Here is a 13,658-nt window from a genome sequence, read left to right as displayed (position 1 = left end):
CAACGAGACGACGTCAGCACAAACCTGGCTGTAGTTTTATGACTTGGACAAGACGTACGTCTGCAGCAGAGCGTCCTAACTGAACAGCAAGAGGCCTGAGGTGCACTCAGAGGCACACCGGACCCAGGCTGGATCAGACAAAGCCGTTATCACAAACCGTCTCGTGGAGACGGGTGGATTTTAGGCTGTTGTTCGATCCCTACATGCTGCTATTCTTTTAGATTAAAGAAGTTACTAAAGCATTTAAAATTGGGGAAAATCACCTTTAATAATTTTAGTTTTTCTCAAATGCTAAAACACATTTCACAAACGTTTCCTCCATGTTCCCCAATGTCTAAACACAACACCCTTTTCTAAAACTACATAAACACAACCACACCACACCAAAAGAGCAGCTTTCAAAAATGTAAACACTATACACATCATTACACACTACAGCAAATCAACTGAAAACACAATGCTCAATTTGTGAGAAAGTTCTTTGTTTCATAACTGCCTATTTGCCCATTTTTAGAAACTTTACAGTTACAAATCTTCTTAGATCTCTGCAGAGGATAGGCATTTAGATTTGTGAGTTTCATATGAAGAGTATAAATCTATAGAAAATTCTGCATGTACACTACTGTAACACAACTCAATGCAAAAACAGAATCTATTGCACACAACAGTACTCTTGAAAACATGAGCAGGGTGTGAAATTTTTTTATTTACTTTATTCACAACACACACAGACACACACCACAATCACTGTGCGGCATCATGTTGCTGAGCTGCATCGGGCCACATCACCTCATCCACATCGCAGGCTATATTGTCTCTTGCCAGGCACCGCGGGAAAAACACCCTGGAATGGCGAATCCATCCTTGTAAGGCCTCCACTGGGATGTCACCATAGGCCAGCTCCATTGCCCTTAGGAGATTCTCTCTAGTGTATGGTTGTCTGTCATACACCTTCCATCTCCACGATGAGAAAAACTCCTCTATAGGGTTCAGGAAAGGGGAGTAGGGTGGCAGACAGACGTTTAAAAAGTGGTTACTGTTGGTGGTGAACCACTCTCTGATTTGGTTTGTTCTGTGGAAGCGGATATTGTCCCAAATGATCACATAAATGTGATGTGCGGGCCCAGGATGGTGTTGTTGGTGGTCCAGGAGGATGTCTTTTAGCTCCTCTAGGAAGGTGAGGAGATGTTGGATGTTGTAAGACCCAAGGACAGCATGTCGGTGGACAAGCCCCTCCGAACCCATGGCCGCACAAAGAGCAATATTACCCCCCCCCCCCCCCCCCCCCCCGTTGGCCAGGAACCTCAGTGATGGCTCTTTGGCCAATGATGTTACGGCCTCTTTGCCTTCATTTCTGCAGGTTGAAGCCAGCCTCATCCAGGAAGAGGTACTCATGAGGTCTGGCCATCGCATCCAACTGTAATATCCTCTGTGAAATGTTCAGAACAACAGTCAGTCAGGTAGCACAGTATTGTCCAAAACTAATGTAGGCCACTGAGCAACACAGTATATCCACTAACTGTACTGTGAACATGGATGTATACTTACTTGCACATACTCGTAACATAGGTTTTTGTGTTGCGCAGAGTTGCGCTCAAAGGGAACCCTACAGACCTGTTTCATCTGCATCTTTTGGCGCCGGAGAACTCGTTCTATTGTGGCCAAGCTGACATCATCAATGCTCTCAAAGTTGACATTTTCGGCAATGACTTTGTCTCTGATCTCCCGGAGTCTGATGAGGTTGTTCTCACGAACCATATCCACAATGATGGTTTCTTGTGCTGCTGTAAATATGGCAACCCTCCCACCTCTATGTGGCATTCTTTCAACTCTAAAGAAAGAAACATGCGTTGTCAATTGACATGTTTTACAATAACAACTGATTTGAAACCAATATACTACTTTCACAGGCTTGTAAAACTGCATTGTGACAAAGAATTAGTGCGCCTTGGGCTTCCTGACAGGGTTGCGGAAGGCGCTTTATAAATAAAGCTTTGATTTGATTTGATTAGAAAGAAAGCAATAGAGTACAATACCTGTTGTGTTGTCTGAATGCCCTGATAATGGTGGCCACGGTGAACCTACTCAGGTTTGGACGGACTCTTAGTACTCTTCAGCCATTGTCATGCCATGGTCAATGACTGTTGCTCGCATCTCTTCCGTAATGATGGTGCAAGGTTGTCTTGCTCTCCCTCCTGGACCTTCTCCTCTCCCTTGTTGGCCTCCTCCTCTTCCTCCTCTGATTTGAACTCCTCTTCCTCGTTGGTCTGCTCCTCTTCTTCCATGGCCAGCTCTTCTCCCTCCTCTGACTAGAATTCCTCTTCCCCTGACTCTGCCTTCATCCATTGTGTTTGTTTGGAAACTTCAGCAAACTGTGCACTCTGAAATTGCTTTTATACATGTGGTCACAGCATTAGCAACAAGTGTCTTCAATTTTGAGTCGTTGTGTGTAATGAATGACGACAGGTGTGTTCACTGTGTTCAATTAGCGCTGACTGTGGCAAGCATTTGGCATCACATGAGCTTTCATTTGAGAATATGAGCAGAGTTCTTTTGCAACTTGTGTTTTAGCAAGGAAAAATGTGTTTAGATTTATGAGAACGGAGGATTGTGTTTTGTGAATTGTGTCTTCATGTGAAATGCATTATGATGTTGGAAAATGATGGCTAGATTTAGTAAATGTGTTTAGACAACTGGTCATTTGGTTTTGAGGATTGGCTTTTGTGTTTTGACATTTGAGAAAAATTGTAAACACAATTAGAAGAGAGTCATTTATTATTTACATCTTCTGATGCGCTGTGATTATCTAATCTGCCTTTATTAGTGCTAATTAAAAAAAAGTCATTCTCTCATCAGAGTGCAACATCCTGCTGGAGTGAGTCAGATTCAGTGAACACCCATGCAGGGCAGAGACCAGCCTCCACACCCAGGTTTATTTACAACTAGTCGATGTTTATAAAAGCAACAACGTTGCTGTTTGAGACGATGAAAAGCAGAATTGTGACTAAAATAATCACCTTTAAATTTTAAACGCCGTGTTAGGATGCTGCATCGCAGCATCGACAAAAGACGAGTAAACAAAAAAACACGACGCTTTAGCCACACGCTTACACTACTGACCAGCTAGGAAATGCAAGTCATGTTGCTGTTGCCACGGTAACCTGCAGATTGCTGTGCAGATGTGAGATGACAGATGGTGATGGACTATCAATGGACTTGTTAAACCGTGGCATATTGTTTTATGTTTGTTTCTCTAAACAAGCCGACAGGCTGCAGAGCTAAAACACCCCAGCAGCTAGTCTGGTCATTATTTAACCATCTTGGTCAAAGTTTGTCAGCATTTATTTCGTGCAACCAGCAGATGTAATGTGCAAAGAAATCTGCTCATCATTGAAACTGGAAACAGCAGAAGTGAAACTAACTTGTGTGTAAACGTAGAAATCCCCTAAGAAGGAAACTCTTCATATAAAACCAAACTATATTTGGTTTCAGAAGGTAAGAACTTAGGGCATTCTTCTGAATGAATGAAAAAGATGAAACACGTTCCGTTTAAGTGTGCAGATGTGATGCATAGATTTTTTTATATGTGACAAAATGTTGTAGTAAAAAAAGTGCAGATGCATCAATAAATGTTGAAGGAACTGAGATAGAAAGAGTAAAAGAAGTTAAGTTTTTAGGTGTTATTATTGACGAACACTTATCGTGGAAGTCTCACATAAATTATATTACAATTAAAATATCTCGAGCTATTTCAGTACTAAATAAGACGAAGGAATTGTTGAACATGAGAGCTTTGCATATTCTGTATAACTCGTTAATTCTTCCATAACTGACATATTGTATCGAAGTATGGGGAAGTACCTGCAAAACATATACGCATTCACTTTTTCCTTTACAGAAAAGAGCAGTGAGAGTTATGAGTGGAAGTGGATACAGGGATCATACGGATCCAATGTTTTCACAACTAGACCTCATGAAATTTGACAAACTAGTAGAATATCATTTATTGAAACTTATGTACAAAGCACATAAAGGAATTCTACCAATAAATATTCAAAAGAAATTTGTAAAAAGAGAAAATAACTATAATCTAAAAGGAACTGATATTTAAAAAAAAACAAGACTCCGAACAGCGATAATGGAAAGATGTATCTCAGTCAAAGGTGTCTATTTATGGAATAGACTCAGCAGTGAAATAAAACAATCTAAATCATTTCCTGTATTTAAAAAAAATGTGAAACGTATCATGATGAAGTAATAAGACCTTAAGTAGGCTGATTGACTTGTTTTGTGTTGGGGTTAGGGTTAGATGAACGAAACTCTTTGAGTTGAACAGCTAAAGTCTTGATCTGAAAAGGGGGCAGACAGACGTTTTTGCTTCTTTCTGCTCCTTTTCATTTATGATTATTTGTGAACATGAATTGTTTTAATGTAACTTTTATTTGATTGATTGAATGAAATAAACTAAACAAAACAAAATGAATACTGAGTGACATGGTAATGTGAAACTGGAGTAAACTGGTAATTATTAGCAAAACAAAACATGTAGAGGCCTAATTTAATTTAAACAAACAAAAGCAGATCCACGCAGGGAACCATTATGCATCCTTTCCTTCTGCACCACCTCTTCTAGATTATTCTAATAGGAATAATCTGCTGATTAAAAACTGTAGATCGCTCATTTCCTCACCAAACAGGAAGTTAATGCATCTAAAAATGAAAACAACAGACACTTCCTGTCAACTCTTTCCAGTGTAGTAACTTTAGCGACAGTTACTTTAAACCATGAACTAATTTTATAAATATACAGGCCCACTATAAAATAATGAAGGTTTAAGCAGCTTTTTAACGTTTTCACTGAATATTTGTGCTGACTTTCCACAACGAAATGATGGTAAAATTAACAGCAACATCTTTAGATCTATTTATGTTTATTTTCCACTAATAACATCTCACTGAGAACAGATCCATACTGTTTTGCAAGTTTTTCTTCGACCAACACTTTTCTTGACCAACACTTAAACTAAACTCATGCCTCAAAGAAAAATCAACACGATCTATTAGGTGTCCCAGAAGGCTTATATCTGAAGACAGTGAAGACAGTGCCCACGAAGAAGGATAGATCTCCGGTGAACCAGGGTATGAATGTTTGTTCAGTCTTTATTTTTTATTGTTTTATTTGAACAACTATTTGCTAATTGTAAGATTCAGCTTCATTCCAGCATTATTTATCTTTTTACCATAAATAATTATTTTTGCTAAAACTAAAGTTTTTGGTATAGCAGTGCAGGTGTGCAAGAGAAGCACCCCATGGCAGTGTGAGGTGTGCAGGACTCTGCCTGCAGCTGGAGAGAAACTGCTTCAAGGTCTACCAAATCAAATAAAAACGTCTGAAAGTTTACAAAAGTAAATGGTCTTAAAACTGCTAAAAAAAAAGATACCAAGGTTCAAACTTTTTATTACAGTTCAAAGTTTAAATTGTTCATTCCAAATTGTTTGTCCAGTAATTTTGAAGTTCCTGTTCAGTAATAAATGTAAAAAATTCAAATCTGTTTTGTGCTTTTTTCACTTTTAAACTGATTTTTTTAAAGGCTTTAATAGAAATAAATTCTAAATACAAACCATGCACTGAAAGCTGAGGTTGTTCTGAAAAAAGGAGAAGAGTTACACACACTTTGCACTTTTTATTACAATTTTACAGCCATAAGATTAAAAAAATACCAGGCGGCCCTGTTATAATTATGGTCATAAGAGGTTATTAAGACGACGATGCACAAACAGGAAGTGATTGGTAGTCATTCCACTCCAATCCAGTTGGTGGCGGTGGCAGTATAGGATCTGCTCGGGTGCAGGATCGGCTCGGGGTCCTTCGACTGTCGATGACGTCAAAGTAGTTGATTGGCTGGACATGAAGCTTACGGAAGTGACGTTATCACGTTATGATTTTGATTGGTCAGAACAAATTTGCGGTCATAGTCTTACCGGTTGTAGTCCAAAAATCAACACTTTTTGGAGAAAATATGTTAGAATTTCAAAAGGAAAAGTAAAATATAAGCAAATGATAAACGGTGACCCTCAAAAGCTCTTGATGTTGATGAAATGGGGCAAAATAAAATATAAGAACTTTATTGAAAGACACCAAAGCAATATTTTGAGTCAAAGAATGTATTTAGATAACAACTAAGGAAATATACAGACGAACTCCACATTAATACAAACAGATATGGCTTCACATATAAGAACTGTTCTATTTTGTGTCAGTCCGATGTCGGTTTTATGCAGTTTCACATTCTTTACAAAACAAAGATAATATGGTGTTTTATTAACAAATTACAATCATAAAGAAAACATTTAGGTGTTAACAAACAAGAATTTATTGACAAAACTGCTGATGTCTTTCCAAAACGTATGTGTGAAAGCCCAGTAGATTTGCAGTAATGTGACATCATCGGCAGTCGAAGGACCCCGAGCCGACCCTGCACCCGAGCAGATCCTGTACAGACAGCCGTAATGCACCAAATTGTTGTTTGCCAAGTGCCATAAGACCACAAATAAGAAGAAGAGAGGCGGGAGCGTTCGTAACAAACTCAAAGCGATAGTCAAAATATTAAGCATGACATGGAGTTATCCTAGTGGCTCCAATAAGAGAAAGAAGCAGCTTGCTTTAAAAAGCTTTTATTTTCACTTCCGAAAGTGACGTCGTTTTTTGATGTAAACATCAAAAGGAAGCAGAAAGGAAAGACAATGGAAAAAGGTTTAAAGGGAGGACAACATAGACCAAAATGGAAAATAGAAAAAAAAACAAAGGCAAAAGCACAGGAGCACTGACAGGAAAAAGAAAGCAGAGCACATATTGAAAAAGCTTAAAGGGAGGGAAATACAGGAAAAAAGAGGAGAATAAAAATGGAAAATAACTCATGTCAGAAGAGGGGAGAGTTTCGCAAATCCAGTTAAAGGTAAGATTGTCAAAAATTTTGTGTAAGGGGCCCAATGTGTGTGTTCGCCTTGGGCCCCCAAATTGCTAAATCCGCCCCTGGCCTCGGGAAACATCGGTTAAAGCTGAAACTGAAAGGAGACAAACCTGCGAAAGTTCTGGACAGAAATCTGACGTATCTGGAGGGATTTTGATAATTTTACGAACTTTAAGCTCCAGCCGCAGCAAGATGTTGAAGCGACAGTAGTAGCGGCGCCGTGATACCGACTACTGCAGCGTGTTTTTCCCTAGCTGTCTCCGTGACTGTGATTGGTCAAATGGCAACTCCTGACCCACTAACAAAGATGGTTTGTGAAGAGAATGAACACTCCTCATTTTCCTGAAACCGATTCTTATAAAGAGCGACTGAAACCCGACCAAAGACTCACCTTCCCTGAAACAAAAACTCTTTGATTCACGTGAACGCATTTGGTTTCATAAACGGACATTTTCGCAGAAAAGCGTCAAGTTTGCAAGGATGAGACGAACGTATTTTAAAATCACGTCAATACGAACCAAATTTAAGACTTTACTAAATCGATTTAAGACTTTTAAGGGTCTTAATTTTCCTTTCATCAAATTCAAGACTTTTAAGACTTTTTAAGACCCTGTGGATGTTTATCCTGAGCTCCAGTGAGCCTCGCAGTTTTCTAGAAAACAGTGTTTTACACAAACAGAATCTCCATGTTCTTGAAGTAATCCAGTAAATAAACCTGCGTATATATATATATATATATATATATATATATGCGTGTGTGTGTTCATTAATAAAAGATCCAGACTGCAAAAGATGATAAACTATCCGACTCGGAGCACAAACCTTAGCAGCGGTTTCCTCATTTCCTAATTTCACAGATTCTTCCAGACTCTGCTTCTCCATCATCGTTCTCTCCAGCTGATCGTTAGCCTGACGGAGCATCACCTGCAGCTTCTTCACCTGGTCACAAACACTCACTTTCAGTCAAACTGCTCATCGCCTCACACCCAGGGAGTTCAAAAGCATCGGGCCCACCTGGTCTCGGGTGTCGGCCTCCTGTCCCTGAATGGCCTGCAGCTGCTTCTCGTAGTTGGAGCACATATCACAGCGTCGGCCGAGCTTCCTGCCGGCGTTTTTCACCTGATAACAAACCACAAAACAACTATTCAGAATTAATTCTCGCTAAATATTTAATTTATCTGCACCGCTGCTTATAAATGGGGTTCCTCAAAGCTCCAATCTGAGCCCAGCCCTGTTTTTTTATCTATATTTTAAAAGATAATTTTCTTTTAAATGATATATCAGCCTAAAAATTACGAAGATAGGTTACTGCCTTTAATCAGATGGTGTCAATGACATCCGCAAAGACTTTCAGAAAGTCTGGAGAACCACCGATCCTGAAGGTGTGATCCTTGGAAGCAATCATTTAAACTTCCTAAAATAAAATACAGTAAATGCATCGTCGTTTTGTATATTTAATTAAAACTGCACTTCACCTCTTGCTGCAGCAGGTTCCACTCGGTGTCGCTGACGAGCCGGTAGCCGGCAGGCGGGAGGTAAGCCATGTCTGGAGCGTGAGAGATGCTAGACAGCAGCGACGCCGTCTCCTCCTGCTCGGGCGTCATGGCTTTGATTGCCTTCTCCTGGTCTTTAGTCAGGAGGAAGTGACTTGCCGTCAGCTTGATGGAGCTGATGGATGAAGTCTCGCCAAAACTGCTGTCTGCAACGCCGCAGTCGGCCCCCACCAGGGGCCCAAAGTCCGACTCGTCCAAGTTGCTGGCAGACTTGGCCTTGTGGTTGTGACCGCCAAGCCCCTGCTGAGCAGACAGCGTGGACCCGAGGCTGTCCGTGGACTGGACTCTCCGCAGGTTGTCCTTGTACATGTCCACAGGCCCACCTGCCACCACCTCAGTGTCTAAGGAGTGCATCGAACCATGACCGCTGTGGTTGGCATTAGGCTGAAAGAGGGAAAATTTAACAAATGAATCATTTTTAACTGATGTTAAGATAAAAGGAAAAACATTTCCTGCAGTTCCAAAAAGAAAAGGAACTACCAGAAATCACTAGAACAGTTAAAGGGTAAAAAAAGAAGAAGAGGGATTTTTATGACAGATGGAAAAAAAATGATCATCCTTCACTCAAAAACGTTGGTCCGAAACTGTTTTTATCACTTTAGAAATATCTCCAAACTGCGAAGGTTGGTGTCCAAACATGAACTTGAAATGGTTCTCCATGCCTTCATCTCCTCCCGTCTAGATTACTGTAACACACTCTTCACATGTTTTAACAAAAAAGCCTTGACCGCCTTCAGTTGGTCCAGAACTCTGCAGCGAGGCTCCTAACTGGAGCAAACAGAAGAGCTCACATCACTCCTATTCTGATGTCTCTGCACTGGTTACCCGTTAACTGTAGAGTTCATTTAGAATCCTCACTATAACTTTCAGGGCTCTACGTGGTCAAGCTCCTCCCTACATTACTGAACTGTTAAAGCCTTATACTCCAACCCGAGTCCTCAGGTCCGCACACCAGAACCTTCTAGAAGTTCCAAAGACCAGATATAAAAGTGGAGGTGATCGCTCCTTCCAGACTGTTGCACCCCGACTCTGGAGTGATCTTCCTTTATCCTTATGCAGCGTCGACAGTCTGGACACTTTTAAAAAACAGCTGAAGACCCTTTTATTCAAAGCTGCTTTTAACTAAACCTTTTATTTTCTTATTTTTAACTCAAATTTTTAATCTTTAATCTGTTGATGAAATTTTATAATTGTATGACTTTATTTTCCTGATGTTAATCTATTTCTGTTTTGAGATCATTATGATTTTATGATGTTAATCTATTTATTATTTTATGACTTTGTTTTATTTTATTTTGATCTACGTGAAGCACTTTGTGATTCTGTCAGTGATGAGTGCTTATAAATAACATTTACTTACTTCATCTGTGTTAAATCTTCACTTTGTGTATTTTTCTAAAACAGAAGCAGGTCTGGGTCAAACCCAGGCTCCTTGGCGACGTTTAACGCCCGGCTGAGTCTCGTATGAAGGTGAAGATCACGTTACTCTCGGGGGATGAACCGTGACGTAAAGCAAAGAGCAAGCCGATGCGTCTCAGAGGGAAGCGTCAGATTACAGAAACACAAACCTCCTCCACGCTCAGCCCGAGGAAGTCCTCCAGAGGCTCGGTGTTGTCTCCTCCGTCCTCCTCCTGCAGATCCTTCACCAGGTTCAGCAGCTCCTTCTCATCCTCCTCCTCAAATGAAGAAAAGGAAACGTTTTAATAGAATTTGTACGAAATCTCCCCAAATAAATGACTTTCTCAGATGAACGCTTAGCTGGTTTTTCATGAGATAATCTAGTTGAGTCTAATTTGATCCAATCAGCAGACGCAAACCCTGCTTTTACAACGATTAGTGAAATCAACATTTTTGATTTTAGCAACAAAAAACAAACATAAAGGTGTATCTAGTATCTGAACAAATGTAACAACAATCTTATTTTATCAACAGAACAGGAAACAGCACATTACCATGAGTGCTTCAGTGCACGAAAACGAATGAGTCTCATGATGAGTTAGAAAATGACCATGAATGCAGTAAAACTCCTATTTTCAGTATAAACAGCATCATAATAAAACATGACCATAACAAAAGATAAAGGCACTTTTACTTTATATAAACATGAACATTTATGTAACGTATCTACAGATTTATTGTTGATTTTCAGCTGAATAAATAGTTTATAGAAAGGTTTTGTGTGTCAAATGTGCTACTGGAGGTAAAAATAAATCATTTTCACATATTTTGATTAAAAATAGAATTTTTGTGGTATGAATAGTTCCAACGGGGTGATTTTAGTCCTAACTGACTCAAACGTTCCCACAGAGCTTCACACGGACGACCGTCCAGCGGAGCGTAGCCTCTGAATGCGAGCTGCCGGTGTCGTACCTGGTCTTTCTTCTTCATCTCCTCCACCTGGCGGAGCTGCTCTGAGGACAACACGCTCTCTATCCTCTGCATGTCCCTCATCAGGAGGCGCTGGGACTCCAGGAACTGGTCGTTGGCTCGCTGCCACGTCTGCTTCAGCTGGTTGTGCTGCTGCCGCTCCAGCTCCAGTTTGTGGCAGACTGGAAACAACAGAAAGGAAAAATATGTGTTCACATTTCAGCGTTTTTTGCAGGTTTGCAAGTGATTCATTTAAAACTAGACATTATTACCAGATGTCTTACTCGCTAATCAGCTGTGAATATTTCATGTTCGTATTTATTTTTCTACTTAGAGCAAGTCACCCCCTACAAGAAACTAACTCAACTCCCACTTCCTGTTTGAAAAATGCAACAAATGCCGTTGCTTAGCAGACCGAGAGGGCGGAGCCGCTAACAAATACACACACACAGGCTCACAACAGCATTGTAACATCATAATGTACCAGCTAACGACATTGTGTACCTCTCAGCCAGTAGCAATGGCAGATTTAAATTCAAATGCAGTTGCAGAGACGTTACCTGACGATGGTGCAACACCGACAGTTTTAGGTAGAATATTTAAATTTTAACTAAGAGGCACTAAAGTGCCAAATTATTGACTGCATATGTTTACAGCACGATTAGACACTCATTTATGTAGTTTATCAGTAAAATAAGTTCATTTGAGGGTGACTTGCTCTTTAAGAAGCGTGTACCATCGTGAAGCTCTTTCCGTAGTTTCTCAGCATCTTCCTGCAGCACGGTCTTCTGAGTGTTTAAAACAGCCACATACATCTCCAGATCTGTGCGACAGGACTTCTCAGCCTCCAGAACATGATTCAGCTCCTTCACCTGTCGAAGAAAACACAAGCTCTGTGTTATTCATTTGGACATTTTTGTTCCCCGATTCTCTGAAACAAAGCTTAAGCTTAAACAAAGCTGCCCTTGCTCCAAAAACACACATTCATGAGAAGAGTTCAAAAGTGAGGCAGGCATCTATCATCCCCACCAATGTGTCAATGGGTGAATGTGCCACGTCCTTTATTCATCGTCACTCTGGAGCGACCGTACCTGGACAAAAAGGTCAAAAAGACAACCAACTGGGGTGCGTTTCCCTCACCTTTGAGGCCTCCAGCTCCTTCACCCTCTCCTCAGCGATGGCCAGCTTCGCCTTCAGGGCCGTAATCTCCCGCTCCATGGGCATCACCACCGAGCGCAGCTTCTCTGCATCCTCCTGAGCCTGAAGACATAACGACACAGTGAGACCCGTATAGAGCTGGCCCAGCGCTTCACGGCAAGGACAAAAACCGCATTGTTCCTGCTGAATCCGAGGTTTGACAATCCAACGGACCCTCCTCTCCGGAACTCCTGAGTGGATTTTTCCAGTTGGGGCTCAGGAGTGTTATCCCCTGTAGTTGGAACACATCCTGCGGTCCCCCATTTTAAATAGGGGGACCACCCCGGTCTGCCAATCCAGAAGAACTGCCTCAGATGTCCATGCGATATTGCAGAGCTGCGTCAACCAGCACCCGAGCCACGTATCGCTTGGACTGCCGGTACTTACCAGCTGCCTCTGGAGTCCCACAGGCCAAAAAGACCTGATAGGCCTCTTTCTTCAGCTTGAGAGCATCCTTAACCTCAGGTGTCGACCAGTGGGCTCGGAAGTTGCTGCGACGACAAACACGACCACTCTATGGCCATAGCTCTGGTCGGCCGCCTCAACAATGGATGCAAAAACGCGGCCCACTCGAACTCACTGTTCCCTGCCTCACCCGGCTGGGACGTGCTTAAAGATCTGTCGGAGGCGGGAATTGAAGCTCCTTCTGACAGGAGACTCTGCCCGACGTTCCCAGCAGACCCTCACAATACATGTAGGCCTGCCAGGTCCGACCGGCATCCTCCCCCACCAACTCACCATCGGGTAGCCGTAGGTAGCTGACAGCCCCGCCCCACATGGCCACACATCAGATGAGGCTAAATCAAAGTTGAAGTGCAGCCTAAAGTACCCTGGTGCCGAGAGCACATCATTTTGGGATAACTACGTCACAATTGTGAGGTACAAGGATTTTCAACAGTGGCAGAAATGGGCTTCTACAAATCTCATCTTCATCCTCCGCAGTTCCATAAAACAACGTGGGTGACAGCGATGTGGGAGGAGGGCAACAATCAGCTCTGCATCTCTCTGCTCTTTATGAAAAATCTGAAGGATTTGAGGCAAATCTGGATTTTAATCAAAGCAGAGTTTTACTTAGGAACATAGATGGTTGCCTTTAACTTGGATAATTACTCTGGAAATAAATATAATACGTGTTAACAGCTGTTCACCTAAAACACCCTAGCATGAGGATTCTCCTCTGCTAAATTCAATACTGGTCAACGGGCTGTATGAGTCCAGCTGGCTCAGAGATGGAGGACACTATGATCTGTTCTCTGGTGTTCCGTCGGTTCTGAATTAGGAAGGGAAACTTGAGGTAAAACAGAAGAACTCCTGACCAGAACAGATGATCAGTCCTTCGGCTCAGGATGAAACCTTTTTATACGCAGAACAGGGAAACACTAAAAAAAATAGATGCTAACTTTCTTCATTTCATCCTCCAGGTTCTCCTCCTCCTGACCCTCTGAGAGACGCCGTCTCAGCTCGCCCATTTCTCTCTCCACTGCCTCTCTGTACTGGTTCCACTGGCCTCGCTCCTGCTCCAGGCGCTGGTGGAACTGGACTTCATATTCACACACCGTGTCTGTGAGGA

General features: G+C 41.7%; 1 protein-coding gene across 2 annotated transcripts in view; it reads right to left on the bottom strand.

Annotated features, from left to right (window-relative positions):
* Positions 1 to 13,658, bottom strand: part of rabep1 (rabaptin, RAB GTPase binding effector protein 1) — a 37,113-nt gene that overhangs the window by 18,592 nt on the left and 4,863 nt on the right. The window contains exons 4-11 of one of the 2 annotated variants that reach the window (XM_015961896.3): positions 13,489 to 13,649; positions 12,032 to 12,151; positions 11,628 to 11,763; positions 10,895 to 11,073; positions 10,093 to 10,200; positions 8,447 to 8,908; positions 7,986 to 8,090; positions 7,794 to 7,910 (exon numbers count right to left, since the gene is read on the bottom strand). In XM_015961896.3, coding sequence (XP_015817382.3) covers positions 7,794 to 7,910; positions 7,986 to 8,090; positions 8,447 to 8,908; positions 10,093 to 10,200; positions 10,895 to 11,073; positions 11,628 to 11,763; positions 12,032 to 12,151; positions 13,489 to 13,649 — 1,388 coding nt within the window. The remainder of the gene's footprint in view (positions 1 to 7,793; positions 7,911 to 7,985; positions 8,091 to 8,446; positions 8,909 to 10,092; positions 10,201 to 10,894; positions 11,074 to 11,627; positions 11,764 to 12,031; positions 12,152 to 13,488; positions 13,650 to 13,658) is intronic. The other variant, XM_054730973.2, reaches the window with a different exon arrangement.

This window comes from Nothobranchius furzeri, chromosome 10, assembly GCF_043380555.1.
Source record: "Nothobranchius furzeri strain GRZ-AD chromosome 10, NfurGRZ-RIMD1, whole genome shotgun sequence".
Taxonomy (NCBI): Eukaryota; Metazoa; Chordata; class Actinopteri; order Cyprinodontiformes; family Nothobranchiidae; genus Nothobranchius; species Nothobranchius furzeri.
Note: the sequence above shows the minus strand (reverse complement) of the source record. Positions and strands in the feature narration are given on the sequence as shown.